Source organism: Stomoxys calcitrans, chromosome 5 (assembly GCF_963082655.1).
Source record: "Stomoxys calcitrans chromosome 5, idStoCalc2.1, whole genome shotgun sequence".
Classification (NCBI taxonomy): domain Eukaryota; kingdom Metazoa; phylum Arthropoda; class Insecta; order Diptera; family Muscidae; genus Stomoxys; species Stomoxys calcitrans.
This window is the reverse complement of record NC_081556.1, coordinates 67,650,896-67,675,396: the sequence shown is the minus strand read 5'-3', so window position 1 is coordinate 67,675,396 and position 24,501 is coordinate 67,650,896. Positions and strand designations below refer to the sequence as shown.

The 24,501-nt window shown below is 38.6% G+C and overlaps 1 protein-coding gene across 2 annotated transcripts in view; it reads left to right on the top strand.

Moving 5' to 3' along the window:
- LOC106092497 (high affinity cAMP-specific and IBMX-insensitive 3',5'-cyclic phosphodiesterase 8-like) overlaps nt 1–24,501 on the top strand; it is a 287,871-nt gene that overhangs the window by 73,406 nt on the left and 189,964 nt on the right. For both annotated transcript variants that reach the window (XM_059370600.1, XM_059370601.1), the window contains exon 3: nt 18,303–18,866. In XM_059370600.1, coding sequence (XP_059226583.1) covers nt 18,579–18,866 — 288 coding nt within the window. In that variant the 5' untranslated portion in view covers nt 18,303–18,578. The remainder of the gene's footprint in view (nt 1–18,302; nt 18,867–24,501) is intronic.

Below are 24,501 nucleotides of genomic sequence, written 5' to 3'. Positions count from 1 at the left end.
ATGATTTCTCTAATGACTTCCAACTGATTTATTAAACTTATTGGTTTTATTCGGCCTTTGCATTAATAATGCTTTTATATAAATCGATCTTCTGATTGTAGCTTCTCATTTTCGTTTGAAACATATGATGAGAAATTGACGATAGTATCGATATTTATTATTAGAAATATTGAGAATATCTAATGTTGCGATTGTAGATAGTTTGCCAGCTCTACAGTGCGGGATACACACACAGCAGATGTTTTATAGTCTCTTCTTCTTCTTAGACATCCTCACAGCTTCGGTAAAAATTGTTACTGGCAACCTTCAGTCTCTCAGCATGTTTTCCGATCAGACAATCGCCTGTTATAACTGAGACGCCTGTTCTAGCCAGTGACAGCAAAGCGGTAGACCTCTTCAAGTATAGATATCGCCACATGATTTTGGAATGCTCAAAACCCCCCTTTGTGACCATCTATAATTCGTTGCGCTTCGGACCTGATCCCGAAAACTAAGCTTACATGTCGCTAGAGGCATACCCACAGACTCCAGTAACCCTAGAATGTTGTTGTTGTTTCTGTAGCAGTACGTTGTACACTGAGGCGGCAGCCCTTGCCGATGAAAGACGACTCCATGGGGTCAATCCGGTACGTACAATCGGCTGCTATGGGACTGCAACCAATGTGTTAGGTTGTTCCTAGACTCGCAGCCTCGTCCGCTCTACAATTCCCCCAAATATCTCTGTGGCCCGGCACACAGAACTGGTGAATTTTAAACTGTTCAGCCATCATGCTGAAAAGCCTCCTATAGTCGGCGGTTTTTGAATTCAGAAATACGTCAACCTGGGATTTAATTTATGCCAGTCTTCGTTATGCCATTATATCCTAGCCATTCCACTACTTCTTTTATAGCAAGGATCTCCTAAACACACTGCAGTGGTCGGATAACCTTCTCGATACGACCAGTAAAGTTCTCTTTTGCCTCACAGCAGTAATTACAGCAATTTGTTTAGTAGGACTAGGTGGACTTTTAAAGTGCCGTCCACCAGACCACAACACCTAATAGCATTATAGGTCTGACAACCGCAGTATATACCTAGTGCATGCGATGCTGTTTAAATCAACAACTTTTGCATAGCTCTCTTGCAGGTGTATGGGGAAACAGTTGCCTTTCTTTCCCTTTCCAAAATGTTGGATTTGAAGTTCAATTTCCTATAAAGCAGAACCTCTGTGTATTTTGCGCTTTGAGTAAATGGAGCATTCTCTCCTCCCAAGGAGACAGGTGTCACTGTAGATAACTTGTATCTCCTGCTTAAAATAACTACTTCTACCTTGCACGGATTTGCACCTAGACTACTTTCGGCAGCGCACTTCGCTGTCGGAGTTGAGCTTCCTGAAGTATATCTCTGAGAGACATGATGCCTCATCATTAAAACTTTAATCAGACTGCAATCATTGGCTTAAGATCTTCTGTTCCTAAATGGAATGTTTGTGTGAAAATAGACTTGTACAAGTCTCAAAAAAGCGTTAACTAAAAATGTAAAAAGAGACCACTTTGTGCCTTTTTTCGTTTGGCACTATATGGTACCTTTTCAGAGGCTTTCAAGGGACAGTGCTATAGAATGCGCTCCGAAACTTAGTGTCCCCACCTAAGTACCGGTATCTGTTAGACGCGAAAGCCGGGCAATGGCATATAAAATACTCCAACGTCTCATCCTTAATGTATATGTATACCAATATAAAGCAAGTGATTTGGTTGTTGTTTAGATGTTTCCAAATTTGGTACGATTTCCTTCAAATTTAGAGAATATATTTCTCTGGTTTATCTATTGCATGCATGCTGGCTGTATGTCTCCCATTCCACGCATAATTATTTAGTTGAAATCCTGAAATTCTTAGTCCCGAAGCAGAGGAGGACATTCATAACCTACGAGACGATCTTAAAATCGTGCAGATTTATCTATGTAAACCTGACCCATAGGTTTCAAATTCTCCACCACTGTTGCGTTAGTTTCATCGTCGTCGTCCGATATAAGTTCACCCTCGAAAGACTCGTGTGACCTTGTCATGATGAGTTTCCTAAGGCATTCGAACGCAGCGAAAATGCAATGACACTTCTATTGTTCAGGGCTCTGGACATTTGAAGTGTGGCTGAAACTTACTCAGATACTTCCCCGGCTACTACTGTCGAAGCACCCTCAGAGTTTCTGCCTTTGCCGCTGGCGCATGCCTTGAACATTTTCCAACTGAATGACCCACACATATAGGGATTGTCCAGTCCGTCTATAGCCGAGTCCGAACGACGTGCCGCAGAGCGACACCTCTGCGAGGAGAAGTTTTAACATGGCATGGTACCTCACACTCAAAAAATTTTTAACCTCAATACTAGTTAAAACGAACTAAGTTTGAGCAGTAGTGAACTTCATATAGCGCTAAGAATTTATATGGTCGCTATGAGTTCAACAATTTCTCAACCGCTACGAAATTGTGTATACATACTACTAGTTCACTTCAACCCCACAAGTAAAATATGAACTTACAAGCATTGAAACTGAAATGAAAGCTATTGAAAAATCGCTCGTTCCGAACGCTTTGGAGGGTCCAATTGGAGACTGGACGAGACAACATATTTTTTTCCGCATGTCTCCCACCCCACGCTCTCAATCACTCAGCTGTATTCAAGAAGACAAGTTTTGAATTAAAATTGCAGTTATAATTTAAATACATCTTTGTCTTTTGCCGCAGTTGAGAGTTGAACCAAGGACCATCTGTTGATAAAGCAGACGCTCTAAGCATTCATCCACATCACTGTTGTTTCAATGTGATACTTATATCCCCTTTCAATATTTGCTAACAACACAAAAGCAAAACATTTTCCAATTCTTTTTCATCATGGAAGTTCATGTTTTTTTTTTTGTTTAGATTTGGCATGTTCACACAGTGTCTCACCATTAGAATTAAGTTTATTAAATCGTTCTTTGTTTCGAGCATGTATTTCTGAACTGATGAAATTGAAATTTAAATGAACACTTAAATTATAATGGACTAAAACTACAAATTTCTTTAAGCAGTTCATTCAGTAATAAATTTCAGAATAGGTTTATCAACGATGACATGCTTTTACCCATGTTTAGTAAAGTTCTCGCTTATTTCTAAAAACATCGTTTTAGGAAAATTACCAAGTCCACCCGAGTTGTAAGCCATTTTATCTATAGTCATGAGTAATTAGTTTTATATGTGCAAAGTTAATTTTCAAACTGTTAATGAATTTTTAACTAATAGTGAATAAATATCATGAACTAACTTGTATTATGTAACTAACTCAAAGTTACGATAATCATTTTTCTGAGGGCACGAAAGTCGCCAGCACTCTAAAAATGTTGTCTGATCTTCTCGCCAGGATTCGAACTCAGGCGTTCAACATCATAGGCGGACATGCTAACCTCTGCGTTACGATGGTCTCCACTGTCATTGGTCGAGATGGAATATCTCCTTTCTTGGCTTAATACGGTGCTACTACTGTTTGGTCTAAGTAGACATATAAGAAACACATGGGCTTTCTAGTGTTAAACACGCCCACTCAATGGTGTGTTTTCCATAACATATTTGGATCAAGTGCTATTTTGTGTGTTGAAAGTATACATCGGACTCCGCAAATATTTTTTTTTAAATTTCAGGACTTATTGTTTTAAGACTGACGACTTTATTGAAGGCGTCGTTGAATAGAAATATGAATATGACCCGCATGAATTCGGTTCTGCTGAACTAATTATTTAATTAATAATTTATTACTAAGAAAAAACATTAATTAAACTATCGTTCCATATATTTATTTTAGACAGGGGTTGAACAAATTTGGAAACATATGCTTCCACCTCCATGCCATAGCCGATCGACAACAAATCATGACCAATAGCAACAAAGTAAAAAGAATTAAAATCGAAATTGTTTATACGGACACGTACGGAATTTTTGATTTAAAATGGACAGTCATTGTCAATGATAGATATATGTATGCATGTTCGTACAGTGGACTAGGACACGACCTTTGCTACGATAACACAGACATTGAAATAAAGAAGACCTCCAAAAATTCAGCAAAGAAAGTGGGTATGTAGGCGAATGCGATTGCCAATGCTATTGGATCTTGTGCTTGGGGGGCGACGTGTTTGGGGTGCGAATTTGTCTACTCGCCACTTGTTTAACGGACAAGCATGCAGAACTGTGTGGAATCAACTCAATGTCACGCGTACGCCCACACACGTTGTATTAACGGCGTCAACAAATCTGAAATTCCTTTTCAGAGCAATACAAACGCACCCACTTCGTATATTCGTTTGTCTTTAGCAATCATTCATCCAAGCATTCAATGGTTCAGTTATGAATTCAAAGACGCTCATTAAAGCATATCGTACAGTGGGAGCTTTTTCTCTTTGCCAAAAATGTATTTAACTATACAGCAAATTCCCAATTATCGGTAAGAAGTTCAAAAAATGTTTATTGCTTCCTTAAAAAGTTAAAAAATATTAATTTAAAATCGGCAGATAGATAAGGTTAGGTTTAGAAGTATCGTTGAACCAGCCAGATCGCTTTAAAAAAACCTTAAAAATCCCTAAAAGAAATGAGAACCTGCAGTGGAACTCCTTCTGCTTGTTAGTGGTGGACACACTCACAGCAGATGTTCTATATTCTCCCCTTCCTCGACTTAATCGCAATTTCTGCAGAAGCTTGTTTTGACACTTTCTGACCATCATCGACCTTCAGGCCTCATTCTGAAGACTTAGCTTACACATCGCTAGAGGCATACTCACAAATTTCAGTTACTCTGAAATGTACTCGCAAGCTCGTCTGCTGAAGAATTGTTCGAACAGGTAAGTTTTGAACTATTCAGCCATCTCGTTGAGAGATATGCTAAAATTGAGGCGGCTTTCGAATTCAAAGATAAAATGGCCGCCTGATATGATTTGTATGCCAATCGTTGTTAGGTTAGGTAAGGATAGGTTGAAAAGAGGGTGCAGATATTAATCCGCCCCATACCACTATGGACATACACCTAAGCCAGTAATCGGCTTGTTGTGCGCTCTTAAAACTATAAAGTAACCTCTAAAAAGTAAATTGTAAGTTAGGAATACCTTGCTTCTTACAAAATCCTTAATTGTTTTCAATACCACTCCCCTAAGTTGGTTCATGTCTGATATTGTGTTTCCACCTAAGTACCGGCATCTGTTGGACGCGAAAGCCGAGCAATGACAAAGAAAATGCTCCAATGTCTAATCATCGTCCCCGCATGCCCAACACATGCTATCACTTGTCGCACCGATTTTACATAAGTGAGCTCGTAGTCCTATGTGTCCCGTTATGATACCAATAGCTATACTGACCTCCTTCTTTTTGCTTCCTTTCAGTAATAGCCTCGTCTTCTCACGATCTGGATCCCCCTATAGGATTTTCGCCGTCCTACCGACCGTTTCGCTGTTCCATAATGTTGCATGCGCAAGGCTTCGGGTTAACCAAGTTTATTGACGGCAGTCCTCTGGCCTTCACCGCCAAATCGTCTGCCCTTTCATTTCTCCTTACTCCGTGATGGCCCGGCACCCAAAAAGATGCGGATTTTGCCATCCTCAGAGAAGGCGTTAATCTCCTTCTTACACTGCAAGACTGTTCGTGACCATACCGTCCTGGTTCCTTGCAATTTTACTGTTCACATTCGACGTCCTTGCGTTAGCACCACACCAGTTCACGCATTCCGTGATTGCCCGGATCTCAGCCTGCAGGACCGTATTATGGTCAGGCAGTCCAAAACGAATCTCAGTCCCAGGATCTCTCAATGCAAACCCCCAGGCCCACTCTGTCCTCTAGCTTTGATCCATCCGTGTAACAATCGTTGACATTTTGTTTTTTTCCGCTTGATACACACTACATTGGTTAGATAACCTTTTCAGAGTATATCTCAAAGCCCGCCTAGTTGTCTAGTCTGGAATTATTACCAGAGATAACGTAGTACCAATCAGTTCCATCAGGAATAGTGGTACAGTACTTTCTAAAAAAAGCGGCTCAGGTAATGTGTAATTCACACTGCCTGGAACATCGGGCATTGTTTTAAGAAGAACACTGTGTCTGTAGCCGCCACTAGGCCAAAGAGAAAGTTCTCTTAGCCTCACAGAAGTGGTTGCAGCAATTTGTCCAACCACGATGTCCAGAGGCATTAGATGTAGCATTAAACTCAGTGCATCCGATGGCATAGTCCTCAGTGCGGCTGTGGTGAATAAACAAATCATCCTTTGGATCTGGTTGAGAATTGAATAGTAGATGGACTTTTGAAGATCCGTCCACCAGACCACAAGACCATATGGCATCATAGGTTTGACAACTGCAGTATATATTCATTGCATAACATGCGGTTTAAACCCCCAACTTTTGCCAATGGATCTCATGCAGGCTTTTTAAAATGCCTGCAAAAAAGTCTTAAAAATTGACACGGTGTATCATTTGCGAACAGAGCATCAACTTTCACTTCTGCCATTAGCATTAATATAAGCCCTGTTGAAAGAGTTCTTAAATAGGGCGTCTTTTGCTTTATTTTTAGAATGTACTATTTTACAAAAATAATTAAAAAAAAGTTGCTCAGTTTTTTTTTGGTTTTTTCTTCCATTTAAATGTTGTTGTTTTTTACTAAACTCTATTTTTTTTACCATTTTTCAATATAAGTGCTATATTTACCTTCTGCCGCCAGTGGGGTTTGAACATGGAATTTCTCGTGTGCTAGTCAGATGTGCTATCAACGCTGCCAACCACCTGTTTATAATGTGCGCGGGTAAAGGTGAACAAATACAATTGCCTATTTTTGAACAAATAGCACCTTTTTGTTGAATGTGGTCCAGATCGAGGCACATTTGGATATAGCTGCCATATAGACCGATCTCCCAAAATAGAGTATTGAACCCATATAGACCTATCTCCCGAAATAGAATATTGAACCCATAAAAGGAGCATCTTTTTTTCCGATTTCGGTGAAATTTGAAACAGTGCGTGTGGCCCTAATCTGACCATATTTGGATGTAGCTCCGTACAGACCGTTCTCCCGAAACAGAGTTTTGAGCCCATAGAAGGAGAATTTTTTTCCGATTTCGGTGAAATATAAAGCAGTGAGTTTTGGTAGACTTCTACACTTTTTTGTGGAATGTGGTCCACATGTGGTCCATATTTGGATATAGCAACCATATAGACCAATCTCCCGAAATAGAGTATTGAGCCCGAAAAGAGAGCATCTTTTTATCCGATTTCGATGAAATAGTGAGTTTTTGTAGACCTCTACACTTTTTTGTTGAATGTGGTCCAGATTGGACCATATTTGGATATAGCTGCCATATAGACCTATCTCCCGAAATAGAATATTGAACCCATAAAAGGAGCATCTTTTTATCCGATTTCGGTGAAATAGTGAGTTTTAGTAGACCTCTACACTTTTTTTGTTGAATGTGGTCCAGATCGGACCATATTTGGATATAATTGCCATATAGGCCGATCTCCCGAAATAGAGTATTGAACCCATAAAAGGAGTGAGGTAAAATTTGAAACAGTGAGTTTTGGTGGACCTCTACACTTTTTTTTGTTGAATATTGCCCAAATCAGACTATATTTGGATACCTTACAATTTTTTTGTGATATCAAACAAGGAGACATAAATTTTACATGCAATCAAATCTAGGGCAAATAAAAGTCTTTTTTGATCTGATGGGTAACGATATTTTATTTAATTTTGGACAGATAAAATGTGTCTAATGTGAATACAAAATCCAAAATGTTTGAACTTGACATATTTTGGGCAAAAATGATAAAACAATTTTGGTCAAATATTTGACTAATCTGAATGTATCTTAAGTTTTTAGTATGTTGACGTATATAAGCATGGCATAATAATAATAGGAAAAACCTAAAAATCATGGCTTCTGGATGGAACACACAGTGGTATAGAAAAAAAAACATTGCAGTTTGAGAGCAGTAAAATTCATTTTGAATTTTCGTTTCCAGAAAACTTGCAATTTTTCTCCTATTTTTCGAAAGAATGCAGAATAATGAATGTGTAAAAACAAAACATAAAAACTAAGAAAAAATAACAAATAGAGATGTTTTAATAAACGTCTTTCAATTCTTTTGAAATTTCTTAATTCTTTTTTTTTGCAGATTAAGTTGAAAAGTATCTAATCTTATCCTCTTTATAAAAGAAACAGAAACAAGCAAAACATGCTAAGTTCGGCCGGGCCGTGTCTAGGGTACCCACCCTCATGGATTCCGCTACAAATTTACCTTCATTAATTCAGTTCGTATTTGAATTTGTATTTTGCAACAATCAAATCGGGTGTTGATTTCGACTTTTATGGTCTCAATAAGTCATATCGGGGTATCGATATTTAAGGAGGCCTATGTCAGTATATAGACCGATTCAGACCATATTTGACACAGATGTTGGAAGTCGGTGTACAAAATTTCAGCAAAAATTGGAGAAAATTGAGGCTCAAGAAGTCAAGTTCATTTGGGAGCTGGGGCGCAGATATTGGAAGGCGGGACAGAAGTCTGTGCTGAATTTCAGTCAAATCAGATGAGAATTGGCGCTTCTAGGTCAGTATACAGACCTATTCGGATCATACTTGGCACAGATGTTGGAAATCGGAACAGAAGACTTTGTGCCAAAATTCAGCTAAATCGGATGAAAATTGAGGCTTTAAAGGGTTCAAATAGTCAAAACTGAGGATCGGTTTATAGGTGGGCTAAACCGATATGGCCAATTTTCAATTCTCAATGACCAATATCGATAGGAAGTATCGGTTCAAAATTTAGAGCGGATATCTATATTCGTTCGAACGCTAACGTGATTTCAACAGCCGGACATAGCTAAATCGAATAAGGAAATCATTCTACGCCGAACGGTTTACTTATCAATGGGTCTAGCTCTTCTCCTTCTTATCGTTGCAAACAATTGCAAAAAAATATTATACCCTGTACTACGGTGGTGTAGTGCATAAGAAGATAATTTCATTGGCTTGCAAAATGTAGTTTTTTAGGCCTTCTGTAATGCAAGATGCTAGAAGTTGAGTGTGTATGTGTTTGAGCTTTCTTGTAAGGTCAACATTCATTAGTTTTTATTCATTAGTCTGAATATCTCGACCTGGAGTCTTTGTTGTCTGATAGGTTTTCGAGTAGATCACAGTTGTATGAATGCTTTATATAAATAAGGAGTGAGATAGATGATACTAGAGTTGCTTTACTGGTACTTTTTGATCATTCAAAAGCCTCGAGACTAGTTTTGCCGCGGCTAACGGCTTATTGTCGACTCCACCGAATGTCTTGTCATCCATAAAAGAACGAAGTTTTCCTTAGGAAATCATGATATTTTTGCAAACGACCAAAAGATTGACATTCTTTCGAATGCTAAGAACTTGAGTATGATATTTGACAGTTCATTGAGTTGGTCAATTCAAGTGAACGTGTTTGCCGGACAAACGTATGCGAAATTGCGTTCTTTGTAGGGCACTCATTATTTCACTCCTATCAAAACAGTACTTTATCTTTGCGAAAATTCTCAAATTGTGATTCAAGAAGTCTGCGCAATTTGAACGTAGCTTTTAATAATATTATTCGGTATTTGTATGGAATGAAAAGAACGGTTCATGTGTATTAATTGCGAATTCCTTCTATGGTTATAACTTTGAAACACTGTTTAAAATTAAATTGTTATCATTTATTCAAAATTTATTGTAAAGAAGAAACCAAGTTATCTCTACGACAAGTTCAGATTTACTCGTTCCAACAGAAGTAGAGGGTTAGTTCTCTTCACACCGCTAAGCTTAGTTTCTGAACTTGTAATACGCTTCCCCATGATCTACAGAACATCAGCAAGGTGAGCACTTAAAAAAACAAAAAATCTTGTCAGTCATTTTACTGTTTAAATTATTGGGTTGCCTAAAAAGTAATTGCGGATTTTTAAGAAGAAAGTAAATGCATTTTTAATAAAACTTAGAATGAACTTTAATCAAATATATAATTGCCATTTTGTTCGATAACTTTTTGCCATCTTCCTGGCAAATTTAGTATTACACGCTCATAGAACTTCTGGCCTTTATCTGCAAAAAACTGAACCAAGTGCGATTTTATAGCCTCATCATTGCCGAAAGTTTTACCATTTAAGGAGTTCTGCAAAGATCGAAATAAATGGTAGTCTGATGGTGCAAGGTCAGGACTATATGGTGGATGCATCAAAAGTTCCCAGCCAAGTTCACTCAGTTTTTGGCGAGTGACCAAAGATGTGTGCAGTCTAGCGTTGTCCTGGTGGAATGTGACACCTTTACGATTGACCAATTCTGGTCGCTTCTCCTTGATGCTGTATTCAATTTGTCCAATTGTTGACAGTAAACATCCGAATTAATCGTTTGGTTCCTTGGAAGCAGCTCAAAATATAACACACCCTTTCGATCCCACCAAACAGACAGCACAACCTTCTTTTGGTGGATATCAGCCTTTGAAGTGGTTTGAGCTGGTTCACCATGCTTGGACCATGATCGTTTTCGACTAACGTTGTTGTAAACAATCCATTTTTCATCTCCAGTTATGATTCGTTTTAAAAACGGATCGAATTCATTGCGTTTAAGGTTCATATCACACGCGTTGATTGGGTTTGTTAAATGAATTTCTTTCAATTCATGTGGTACCCAAATATCAAGCTTTTTCACCAGTCCAAGACTTTTTATGTGATAATGAACGGTTGATTTTGGTATATTTAACTTCTCTCCTATCTCACGCTCAGTTACATGACGATCCAATTCGATTAATGCTTTGATTTGGTCATCATCAACTTCATTTGGCCGACCTGAACGTGGCTCATCTTTAAGTGAAAAATCTCCAGAACGGAATTTGCGAAACCAATTTTGACACTGTCTTCCTTTTAAGGCTTTATCACCATACACATCTCGTAACTTTTTAGCAACCTGCTCCGCGTTTTTTCCTTTACGGAAATAATAAAGTAAAATATGACGAAAATGCTCCTTTGTGGGCTCCATATTAAAAATGACGCCAAACAAGCGAATGTAAACAAAATTTCGCGCACTTTTTTTCTAAAGCAAGCTAAAAGTAACAGCTGATAACTGACAGAAGAGAGAATGCAATTACAGAGTCACAAGCCGTTGAAAAAATTTGTCAACGCCGACTATATGAAAAATCCGCAATTACTTTTTAGGCAACCCAATATTTTTATAAAATCCTATTTTATTGTCTAAAATTTATCAATTTTTTTCAACAATATAAGTTTTATGTCATTTTCATTGTAATTTTGTTTTATATTTTGAATCATCTTACATTTTTTTTATACAGCACTTTATTGCCAATTTAACCAATTATAAGTTTTCTTTTTTCATTTTTATAGTATACTAGCCGAACTGGGCCCACTCCGCTGCGCCTTCTTTAACTTTCTAATATCTTTTTATGGTGGGGACACTTCGCTCTGAATGCGGATATCGAATTCGTGCCATTGTAGCTTATGACGTTGAACGCGTTTGAATCCCGGCGAGAACATCGAACAAAGCGGTGTTTATACCCTCTTAATGTTGGCGACATTACAATGCCATGCATGGTCATTTAAAAAATGTTCCCCAAAGAGGTGTCGCACTGCGGTACGCCGTTCTGACTCGGCTATAAAAACAGGTCCCTTATCATTGAGTGAAGTGTGAGAATTTGCCCCTTCTAGGTTCCTGGTGGTAATGTTTTTCCTTAGGGTAATGCTCTCATTGCGAGCGATTGCACCTCAGATATTTCAACTCAAATATGATTTCAATTTCGAGCTGCACTTCCAAATCCCTTTAATTTGAGTCGCATATTGCTATGCCCGGAAAAATATGAACCGGAACGCACTTAAAATTTGGATGTCAAATTCGTTTTCTACTCTCAAATACCTTTCATTTGAGTCCCATATTGTCGTAATGGGTCAAATAACCATTTGATGTACCTTTAGGAGGAACAGCGCCACCTAGACTTGAACGCAAATTTTAATGTCATATTCGTAATCTACTGCCTAATACGTTTCATTTGAGTCCCATATAACCATGGTCGGCAAATATGCCCATTTAGGGGTATTTGAGGGTGGGCGACCACCCATTACTTGGACTTAATGTTTTATGCCATATTTGTAATCTGCTGCCTAATACTTTCATTTGAGTCCCATATTGGTATGAACATCGAATATATCGGTTTAGGGGAGGGCTGGATACTTGAACCCAAATTTTAATACCATATTCGTTTTCTGGTCTCTAATACCTTTCATTTGATACCCTTATTGTGCCCATCGGACCACTTTCGGATATGGGTGGCGTTTTTGCGGTAAAGGAGAGGGTCCGCCTCTACCCGATATCTAAAAATTATATAGCCTATGTTTCCTTCCAGGCAAACGTACATAATCTATGAAAATTTTAAGAAAATTTTTTCAGCCAAGTAACATATAGTTATAATGGGTCTAATGGCGTTTTTGAGGGGCCAGATGGGTCTAATGGCGTTTGCCAGATTCTAAATCTACTCCCGAATACCTTTCATTGGAGCACCATATTGAAATGAACGTCCCTAAAAAGTTTTATGGTTGGGGCGGCCCGATGGGTACTAAGACTCAAATTTAAACACCATATTCGTATGGTTCCAATACCTTTCATTTGATACCTATATTGTTCCGATCGGTCTACTTTTGATTTTGGGTTGTGTTTTTGGCATAAGGGGGAGGTTCCGTTCCCCTTCCGATACCGAAAAATTATATATCCTATGTTTCCTTCCAGACCAACCTACTCAATATGGGAAAATTTCGAGAAAATAGGTTCTGCCGTTTTTCAGTCTATACGGAACAAACAAACCGAGTCCCATATATCCGTGATTGGCTAATGTGCCCATTTTCGGCGTTTTTGTGGGGTTGGGGTGACTCCCTATACTTCGACATGAATTTGTATGCCAGATTCGTTATCTACTCCCGCATACTTTTCATTTGATACCCATATTGTCTTTATCGGTCTACTTTTAATTTTGGGTGGTGTTTTTGGGGTACCGGTGGAGGGTCCGCCACCTTCCGTTTTCAATAAATTATAAAGCCTACTCATACTTCCTGACCATATTCGTAATCTACTCCCAAATTCTTTTCATTTGAGTCCCATATTCTCATGATCGTCAAATAAACCTATTTTAAGGGGTTTTGGGGCTGGAGCGGCCCCCCAGGTATTTGGACCCTACTTTTATTATGAAATTCGTACTCTACTCTTGAATACCTTTCATTTGAATCCCATATTGTCCCGATCGGTCCACTTTTATTTTTGGGTAGTACTTTTGGGGTAAGGGGAGGGTCCGCCCAACCTCCAGATATCAAAAAATTATATAGTCTATGTTTCCTTCCAGACCAACCTACACAATCTGTGAAAATTTCAAAGTAATCGTTCAGCCGTGTTTGAGTCTATACGGAACAAACAAACAAACCGACAAACAAGTAAAAAGGCGTTAAGTTCGGCCGGGCCGAACTTTGGATACCCACCACCTTGGGTATATATGTAAACCACCTTTCATCAAAATCAGGTGTAAATTGCATTCCTTATGTCCCATAGCAGTTATATCGAAATATGTTCCGATTTGGACAAAATACTAATCGGTACAAGTCATTATTCAATTGTGTATAACAAAATATTGGTCTTTTTAAAAGCTATAACCAAAAATAAACCGATCTGAACCATATGCGACACGGATGTCGAAAAGCCTAACACAACGCACTGTCCCAAATCTCGGTGAAATCGGACAATAAATGCGACTTTTATTGGCCCAAAACCTTAAATCGAGAGACCGGTCTATATGGCAGCTATATTCAAATCTGCACCGATCTGGGCCAAATTGAAGAAGGACGTCGAAGAGCCTAACACAACTCACTGTCTCTAATCTTGGCAAAATCGGACAATAAATGCGCCTTTTATGGTCCCAAAACCAAAAACCGAGAGATCGGTCTATATGGCAGCTATATCCAAATCTGAACCGATCTGAGCCAAATTCACGAAGGATGTCGAAGGGCCTAATACAACTCACTGTCCCATATTTCAGCAAAATCGGATAGTAAATGTGGCTTTTATGGGCCTAAGACCCTAAATCGGAGAATCGGTCTATATGGGGGTTATATATATATATATATAGTCCGATATAGCCCATCTTCGAACTTAACCTGCTTATGGATAAAAAATGAACCTGTGCAAAATTTCAGCTCAATATCTCTATTTTTTAAGACTGTAGCATGATTTCAACAGACAGACGGACGGACACGTCTAGATCGTCTTAAATTTTTACGCTGATCAAGAGTATATATACTTTATAGGGTCGGAAATGGATATTACGATGTATTGCAAATGGAATGACAAAATGAATATAACCCATCTATCGGTGGTGGGTATAACAAACAAATACAAATTGAATTTTATATACGAGATTTTTTAAATACATTTTTTATTCTTTTTGGTATTTCATTTAATTACATTTGTAAGCCTACACTGTAACTATAAGACTTTTGTCTCGTCGTGTACGTACACGCAAAAAAATAATTCGTTTCATATAAAAAAAAAATTGGCAAGTAAACTTCATGACAGTTTTTTTACATTGACAATACCTTTCATTCTTGGTATGTGAAATCCTATTCGGGGTTTCAACTATTGTAGTTTCTCTTTACTTATAAATTAATTTTACGTCATGCTTTTGTATATGTATTTTTTTTTTTTAATTTTAAAATATAATGTGTATATTGAAAAGCCTAGCAAGTTCAATTTAATGTTGCAACACAAATCTAATTCAAATTTGTACCAATTATAATCAGATGCAATGTTTTTTGTCATCGGACGTACCTATTACGAAACTGTTAAAATTTTCAATATCCGAGTTTACCATCCGGCTATCACTAGTCCATACACTTAAATACTCACCCTCTCTCTCTCTCTCTCTACAAGGAGAGATACAAGAAAATAATTATTGGTCCGGTAAACGAATAATCTTTGAGGCTAACGAAACACTTTTGCCATTGCCATTGAAGAGTTTTTAATTTTACAAGACAAGAAAGACAATTTTGCCGTAGGCAAAGTTGGTAAACAAAATAAGTTACATTCGACAATATTACGTTTATGGCTTACGTTTGATATGTTAAAGCGAAATATATATATATATATATATATATATACATTCTTGGCGTACACATCCTTGAGGTGTCCCTCTACTAGACTTTGCGTATCCCCAGATCCCAAGCCCCCTAAAGGGTGATTTTTTAGCTATTATCATATTGGCACCATTGGTTTAAACAGCTCACGCACGTTTCGTGTTTTGTTACACTGTCAAACATTTTCAGTTTGGTCTATAATTTAACCATGAATCGTCTGACAAACGAACAGCGCATGCAAATTATTGAATTTTATTCTCAAAATGTGCTCTGTTAAGAAAGTTCATCGCGCGCTTCTTCCGAAGCGACAAAGCTCATTTTTGGCTCAATGGGTACCTAAATAAGCAGAATTATCGATTTAAGAGTGAAGATCAGCCAGAAGAATTGCACCAGCTACCAATGCACCCAGAAAAAGCCACAGTTTGGTGCGGTTTATGGGCTGCTGCCATCATTAAACCGTACTTCTGATACGATGATACGAATCGTAACGTAACTGTGAATGGTGAGTGCTACCGTGAGATGATATCCAACTTGTTTTTTGTCTTGACATGAGGTTTCAACAAGAGGGTGCTACATGCCACACAGCACTCATAACAATGGACTCATTGAAAGGCTAGTTCGGAGAACATTTTATTTCACGTTTGGGACCGACCGGTCCGCCTAGATCATGCGATTTAATGCCCATGTCTATACAGACAATCCCGCTTCAATTGACGCATTGAAAGGCAACATTGAAGCATTTATTCGAGAGATACTTGCCTAAATGTTGGAAAGAGTATGCCCAAATTGGACTAATCGGATGGACCATTTGAGGCGCAGCCACGGTCCACAATTGCATGAAATAATTTTCAAACATTAAATTATATGGACCGTACTATCGATTTAAATAAAGACTATGCATTCTTCTAAATCTTATGTGTTGCTTAAAAAAAACTTTGAAAAACTTTTCTATATTCTTACTTTCCTCATAACTGATGCTACTTTTACGTTATAGAAAGCACTCATGATATCAAGAAATGCTACCATCGTATATTCCTTGACAGAGAGAGAAGCCCAACGGCTCGTGAAGGGCTTTTTCAGTTTATGTGCCTTTTCCATAGGCAGGCAGTTGCCGATACAGGCGATCTTCAGTAATCTTTGCCCAAAGATATGTTTTTAAAAACCTCTCTAGAGTCTTTATGTAGCTGACTAATAAGATGAAAATCTTTCTAAAATTTTCTTGCTTTTGGAATGAAAATTACCTTTGTGTCTCTCTCCCCTCCCCACCCAGAAAAGTTTTTTTCTTTTTCCAATTTTATCGCCAGGATTCGAACCCAGGCGATCAGCATCATAGGTGGACATGCTAACCTCTGCGCTACAGTGGCCTGCATATGTATTGGTACTGTTTTAAATTTATTTTTTTTTTAATTCCAAAATAACTAATGCGACTCAAATTGGATAAATGATTCCGATGATCTGGAATCTCTGAGTGGTTATTTAGTAAACTATTTGTAAGAAACAACTAGCGGTTTCACTTTATTCAACCGAGACAGAGACACCTTTGTGTTACAGCAAATGAATTAAAGTATCTATTGAAATTATTGCAAGATTTGAACATAAATATTGATTTTCCTATAACTATTTACGACGATAATTTGCTTGCATAAATATCGCGCAAGAGCATAAAGAGCATCACCGAATGAAATATGTTGATAAAAATTACCATTATCTCCGAGGCCTGGTTCAAGATAAGATAATCAACATTGTTTACAGATCAGGCAAGGAATAAGTCGCAGATTTCTTCCACAAGTCTTTGAGGAACATTCCCTTTGAAAAAAATAGAGAACGTATTGGATTCATTTGCAATTAAATAATTATGGTATTATTACTCTGTTTAACATTTCAATTTTATTAGGTATGCTTCGTTGTTTGAATGTAAATAAAATGGATATTTTTAAACCCTCGCCCATAGGATGGGGGTATACTTAGTTCGTCATTCGGTTTGTAACTACTCGAAATATTCGCTTGAGACCCCATGAAGTATATATATTCTTGATCGTCGCGAAATTTTATGTCGATCTAGCAATGCCCGTCCGTCCGTCCCTCTGTCTGTCAAAAGCACGATAATTTCGGAAGAAGTAAAGCTAGCCGCTTGAAATTTTGCACAAATATTCTTATTAGTGTAGGTCGGTTGGTATTGTAAATGGGCCATATCGGTCCATGTTTTAATATAGCTGCCATATAAACCGATTTTGTTTCTTGACTTCTTGGTATGGTTTAAATATTGGTGTTTTGTTATGATATCCAACAACTGTGCCAAGTATGGTTCAAATCGGTCCATAACCTGATATAGCTGTCATATAAACCGATCTTGGGTCTTGACTTCTTGAGCCTGTAGAGGGCGCAATTCTTATCCGATTTGGCTGAAATTTTGCATAACGTATTTTATTAGGATTTTCAACAACTACGCCAAATAAGGTTCAAATCGCTTCATAACCTGATATAGCTGCCATATAAACCGATATGGGATCTTGACTTCTTGAGCCTCTAGAGGCCGCAATTATTATCCGATTTGGCTGAAATTTTGTACGACGGATCCTCTCAACAACATACGTGTTTATTATGGTCTGAATCGGTCTTTAGCCTGATACAGCTCCCATATATATGGATCTCTCTATTTTACTTCTTGAGCCCCCAAAGGGCGCAATTCTTATTCGAATTGGCTGACATTTTACACAGGTCTCCAACATATAATTTAATTGTGGTCCAAACCGGACCATATCTTGATATCGCTCTAATAGCAGAGCAAATCTTTCCTTTATCCTTTTTTGCCTAAGAAGAGATGCCGGGAAAAGAACTCGACAAATGCGATCCATGGTGGAGGGTATATACGAATCGGCCCGGCCGAACTTAGCACGCTTTTACTTGTTCTTTTTTCTGTCAGTTGTACAAAAGTTTTTCTTCAATAAAAACCATTTCTTGTGTTACCCTAAACATTTTAATTTGTTGAAAGTTATCGGAATGGTCTGCGAAAGAAAATTGCTGAAATTCTACCTGTAGAGACAATTCCATCATCATTTTGTCTATAAAGAAAATGTTTGTAATTCAAAATATATTATCGTGTATTTTTCACACTTATGCCGTTTCAGGATATCAAATACAACGCAGGACCCATGTATGTACATGCTTGGTTGAAGCCACGTGGTTGTTGAAAAATCCATGGGGAAAAACACTTTAGCTGAAAGTGTAAAGCTACCGAGCGAACACATTTTGAATAGTGTTGTCTTCAAAACTTAAAGAATGCGCCGTCAATAGCAGGAAGTAATGAAGGAGCTGAGCAGCGGAGAAAGCAAGCACTAAGTAAACTAAGGTTTTAGCAAATCAATTAGGATAGCAGAATATACGTTAATTCGGCCTAGACAGAAATGGGTTGCTCTCCTAGCAGCTTGACTAGAACTGCCGATGGCTTGGGCTCCGCTGAAATGGGCGCTGCAGCAGGTACTGTGGCAACCACAAACGAAAAGGATGGAAGCATATTTTTTTGTATTAAATTGAAGAGAGCTCGTTTGCGTCGGTGCAGTCAACAAAACGGAGGAGATGGAAGCGGAGGCAGTGGTTCCGGGAGCGGTAGTGGTGGAACCAATGTTGATGATTTGTGCAATCAAGCTTTGCTGAATCCCCTGCAAATCAAAAATGAAGAGAATTATGAAAAGGTAATTTGTTTTATTTTTCAAAACCTTTTACACAAATGTGGATATCATCCTTCTGTTTTTAAAAATAGAAGTGAGTTTATTTTTTCCCATTAAGAAGCACAGTTTCTTGTTTGAACCGTTTAGTGCAACGGTCATTTTGTTATTTGACTGCGCAAGAATTATCTGTAATATGCTCCCGCAAACATACTGTAAATGTAGGAAAACGTGTCAGCTGTTTTGTTTTGCTTTATAAAGACACATAAAAAAAGAAATTACAGGAGAAATTGTTCTCGAATCCAAGCTGTAGAGGGTCGCCAACTGTCCACATAAATCCTAGGTTTCGGAGACTATACATCTCTTCCCAGAATTTCTTTGGCGGCTATAGTTATGGCATAGACTTTTGCATGAAATAATGTACACCCGCCCAGCAGTCTCACCTAAAAAACGATGTTGTGTACCTCGGAATAAACCCCCAATCCATTCCCTGACCCCATCTTGGAGCCATCAGCAAAGATCGTCCGAAGACGGGAGTCTGAAAACCTGCAACTTACATCTCCGATTGAATATCCCTTCAATATTTAGGAAGGCCGCTATCGCCTATTCCTTTAGTTGGAGAGACAGGGCTGCATACCTAGGAATAATTGGAGTGGGATAGTCAATGGACTGTCATCAGTATACTCCGATATCGTTTTGGAATTTCCTGGGTCTCCTCCAGTTTGTGACGATGCAGGCTGGTATCGGGGCCGATACAGACTAATTACCTTCGGGGATCAACGCTCAGTTGAAATGTATCATTGTGCGTTTTAAGAGATTGGTGAGATCTGGCCAGGTGCAGCACTAGATCGCTAAAGTCTGACAGATTGCAGGAGACTGAAAATCTCCCTGTCACAATCGAGACAGGTGGCACAATCGAAACAGGAGGGGATGGCATCGAAACGGGACCCGACAAGTCCTGTGTGGGTGGATCACAAAGTTTGACTGGGCTCAAAGTGTGCCCCAGCGGGGAAGCACGGAACTCAAAAAGTACTTCGACAGCAGCAGTTAGTGAAGCATCTAAGGAGAAATCGTCCACACCGCAAGTGACCAGTGTCCTGAGGAAGTGTGGTTCCATAGCTCATCATGACAAGTTCTAACGAATCTTGTGGGAATAAACTCCTGGTGGAATAAGGAGACGAGGCTAATACAACAGTGGTGGAAGTTCTGAATCCTGACTGTGGTCCGGTTTCTACATATAAATCTCCACCATTGTAAGGCCGCTTCGGCGGCACTAAAGGTCCTCCTGATGGCAAGGGGATTTGACGTGATTCTTATGCAGGAGCCATGGGTGTGTGGAGGAATGGTTCGTGGACTAAGAATTCCGGGATTTAAACTTCTCAAGGGTATGGGGAATGGGAGACACAGAGCCTGTCTTATTACTGGCTGGCTTTCTTATATATGGTACACGATTCAGAGATGCCGTGGACCTTTGGATGTCCACGAAAGGGGAAAGCTGCTTATTGAATATATTATAAGTTGCAATTTGGCGATTTGTAATGAAGGGGATAAACCGATCTTTATTACCAGGAACAGGCAGGAGGTACTAGATATTACCTTTGTATCGGAGGATATAAGTGGAAGAATATGCGACTGGGAAGTGTTGGATGACCACAGCTTCACTGATCATAGTTAATTAGTTTCAGCCTTGGAGAAAATACTGCAGTAGTGGTCTTTCGGCTGAACAGAAGAAAGGCGGATTGGGATATGTTTCGGCACAAACACTGAACGTCTATCCCTCCTAGACCAGAAAAGGAACTGGAAACTACAGAGGACATAGACATAGGGTCAAGCGGATCACGAAGGCCCTGAAAAACTCTTCAACAGAGCAAAAGCTACAAGAGCACCCCACGATTGGGACATCACAGCTAAGAATATATAAGAGCAAGCTGAGAACGGCTCAGAACAAAGCCTGGATGGAATTCTGCAGCTCCGTGGCTTTCACTAATGTAAAACCGATGTCAATTATGAAGGTGTTGGAGTTTCTAGGCATCAATTCTACCATAAGAAAGTTTATTAATATCTTACTTACTAAGAGGAGGTGTACTGTCTCCTTTACTTTGGAATAATATAGCCATTAGCAAGATATTATTGTCTCTGGAAGAAAAATGTGTAAAAGTGGTCGCAATTGCGGCTAGGGGAAAGTTTCCCAGCACTTTAAGAGATATATTGGGTTGCCCAAAAAGTAATTGTCGGTAATATAGTAGTAATATAGTCGGCGTTGACAAATTTTTTCAACGGCTTGTGACTCTGTAATAGCATTCTTTCTTCTGTCAGTTATCAGCTGTTACTTTTAGCTTGCTTTAGAAAAAAGTGCGCGAAATTTTGTTTACATTTGGTTGTTTGGCGTCAATTTTAATATGGGTACCACATGTATTGAAAGAAATTCATTTAACAAACCGAATCAACGCTTGTGATATGCACCTTAAACGCAATGAATTCGATCCGGTTTTAAAACGAATCATAACTGGAGATGAAAAATGGATTGTTTACAACAACGTTAGTCGAAAACGATCATGGTCCAAGCATGGTGAAGCAGCTCAAACCACTTCAAAGGGTGATATCCACCAAAAGAAGGTTATGCTGTCTGTTTGGTGGGATCGGAAGGGTGTGTTATATTTTGAGCTGCTTCCAAGGAACCAAACAATAATTCGGATGTTTACTGTCAACAATTGGACAAATTGAAAACAGCCATCAAAGAGAAGCGACCAGAATGGGTTAATCGTAAAGGTGTCACATTCCACCAGGACAACGCTAGACCGCACACATCTTTGGTCACTCGCCAAAAACTGAGTGAGCTTGGCTGGGAACTTTTGATGCATCCACCATGAATGCATCGATCTTTGCAAAACTCCTTAAATGGTAAAACTTTCGGCAATGATGGGGCTATAAAATCGCACTTGGTTCAGTTTTTTGCAGATAAAGGCCAGAAGTTCTATGAGCGTGGAATACTAAATTTGCCAGGAAGATGGCAAAAGGTTATCGAACAAAATGGCAATTATATATTTGATTAAAGTTCATTCTAAGTTTTATTAAAAATGCATTTACTTTCTTTTAAAAAATCCGCAATTTCTTTTTAGGCAACCCAATTCTTCAGGAATGTCGGCCAGACAAATTGCAGCGACCACTGCCATGAGGTTAAGGGAACTTTCTCATTGGTCATGTGGCGGCTACAGGCACTGTGTTATCCTTGATACAATATCCTATGTTGCAGGCAGTGTATATTACACCCTTCCTAAGCATTCTTCAGTATTCCTGATAGAACCGATTGGAACTACGATATCCCTGGTAAGAGAAGTTACATAGACTTCTATACGGATAGTTCCAAACTAGACGACCACGTGGGCTTTGGGGTGTACTCTAATGATCTAGAACTGGTCATATCGAAAAGGTTACCCGACCACTGCTGTGTGTAACAAGCGGAGATCCTTGGGGGCAGATTGACCAAACGAATGTATCGTGTTTTGTCATAAACATTTCATTAGAACTGCGTATCGGGCTTCACTGCAACACTACAGGATGCTACTTAAAATAAGGAATTGATTGATTAAAGACGCTTTGCGATTTTATTATTCAAGAAAGCCAAATTATTTTCCTTCTGACAGTGTTAAATCTTGTTGACATAGACAACAGGCATTTGGTGACCCTTCGGCGTTAAAAGGCCATATTAAATTCTTTAAAGCTCCAATTAAACAAAAAAGTGAAGTTAATTTGTAGGAATATTTTAACAAAATAATTGCAGAGCCTTTGCGTTACAATAACGTTAAGATATCTGCACAAACAGGCATACTTTTCAGGTTTTTGAAATACCTAATGTGGCTGTCATAAATATTTAGGGGTTAAAAAAAAATCACTCTAGGCGTCAAACAGTGTTAAACTTGATTGTATTAATTATAAAAGAAAAACTTGAGCGTTCACAAAACATCATTCATCTCTGTTTTAAAGTTACTGAAGGATTTCTCGGTAGGCACCCACCCAAAATTAAAAGCTGTCACGTTTCTACCTCAATCCTATCGTGGTGGCTATAATAAATCTTGATTAGATGTTCGTTTCGCTCTATCAAAATATTGGTTTAATACGGTATTTAATAGTGTTGCCACTTTCTTGGTTTGTGCTGACAGCTACCACACTGACCTTATGGAAGCACCTAAAAGTATGCCATATTTATCAGAAAATCAACACATCACAATCACAGTTACACAATAGCTCGCAAATAGTGGAAAAGATGTCAACTGTGGATCCATTAACAATGATGACAAGCTCAATGTCTGCCATTCCCTACAAAGAATATCAAAAACCATACTTATGAAGACGAAACAGAAATCAGCAGATTAACTGGGGAAAACCAAACTCTGCGCTTAAAAGATGAAACAAGGAAAATAAAAAATGCCAAAAATAGATTTCGCATAAAAAATGTAAAAAAATTTTGTCTGGAATGTCGCTATATCGGTTATATGGGAACCACCAAAGCACAGTGGGGCAAACGGCAAAGGAACTGTTTAATTGTTGATCTGAGCAGCGAAAAATGTTTTAGACATATGTAAAGGAGAATATAGGCTTTCAGATCAAAGTTGACCACTTTTGATTTACTGAACCGATTTGCCTGATTTAGGACTCTGGAGAAAAAGACGAGACCCAAAGAAAATATACATACACTCTATCGGGCACAGTTGCCGAGTATGAATAGTTTCATTTGAAAATATCAAAATTTTTTTTAATAAAGTCGTCAATTTTGAAGCTCTATTTTATACAAATTATGCTAGTATTTGTATGTAGAAGCATTTGACTTGTTACCCGTATTGCGAATTCAATTGCGACCAAGAAATATCATCAGCGGGCGATGTCAAATGGATCATGGTGCTTTACAACCATCCCAACTAGAGTAGATTGTAAAGCACACATCTGAATTTAAACAGGGCTCTTTAAGCCGACTTGATTCACAAGCGCAATAGAAAACAAATCAAATCTTACTTCCCTTATTCAAATCCAACTTATCCAATGATGCCAATAGCAACAAACACAAACATCTTTTGCAAAACTCTCTTGTCCTTCGCACGGCGATCGCCCGACTATTGCACAATAAACTCACTTTAAAAATTCGTATTCAAAAACCTGCAGTAGTTGTGTTTTATTTAAGTACTATATAGTGCAGTGCAATGAAATTTGTATGAAAATGACATCGGACCCTCCCCCTTAGTCTAATTTTCAGAAACGCCAGATCTCGGAGATTGGTGGTGCGATTTAAGCGAAATTTTGCGTGCTTTCATATAGTACTCTAAAAATAAAAATTTGGTATCCAAATTTCGGATGGGGTACCTAGGGGGCCTGCCCCACCCTAAAACCTACCAAACATATGTTTAGACCAATCACGACAATATGGGACTCAAATGAAAGGTATTTAGGATAAGAAAACGTGTCTGATATCGATTTGTCGGACCATGTGCTAGGGGGACCACCCAAAGCCCCAAAACACCCCTAAATCTGACATATTTACCGACCAAGGCAATATGGGACTCAAATGAGAGGTATTTGCGAGTAGAATATGAATCTGATATCCAAATGTGGGACCACGTTTCTAGGAGTCCCAAAACACCCCCCAAACAGGACTTATTTACTGACCATG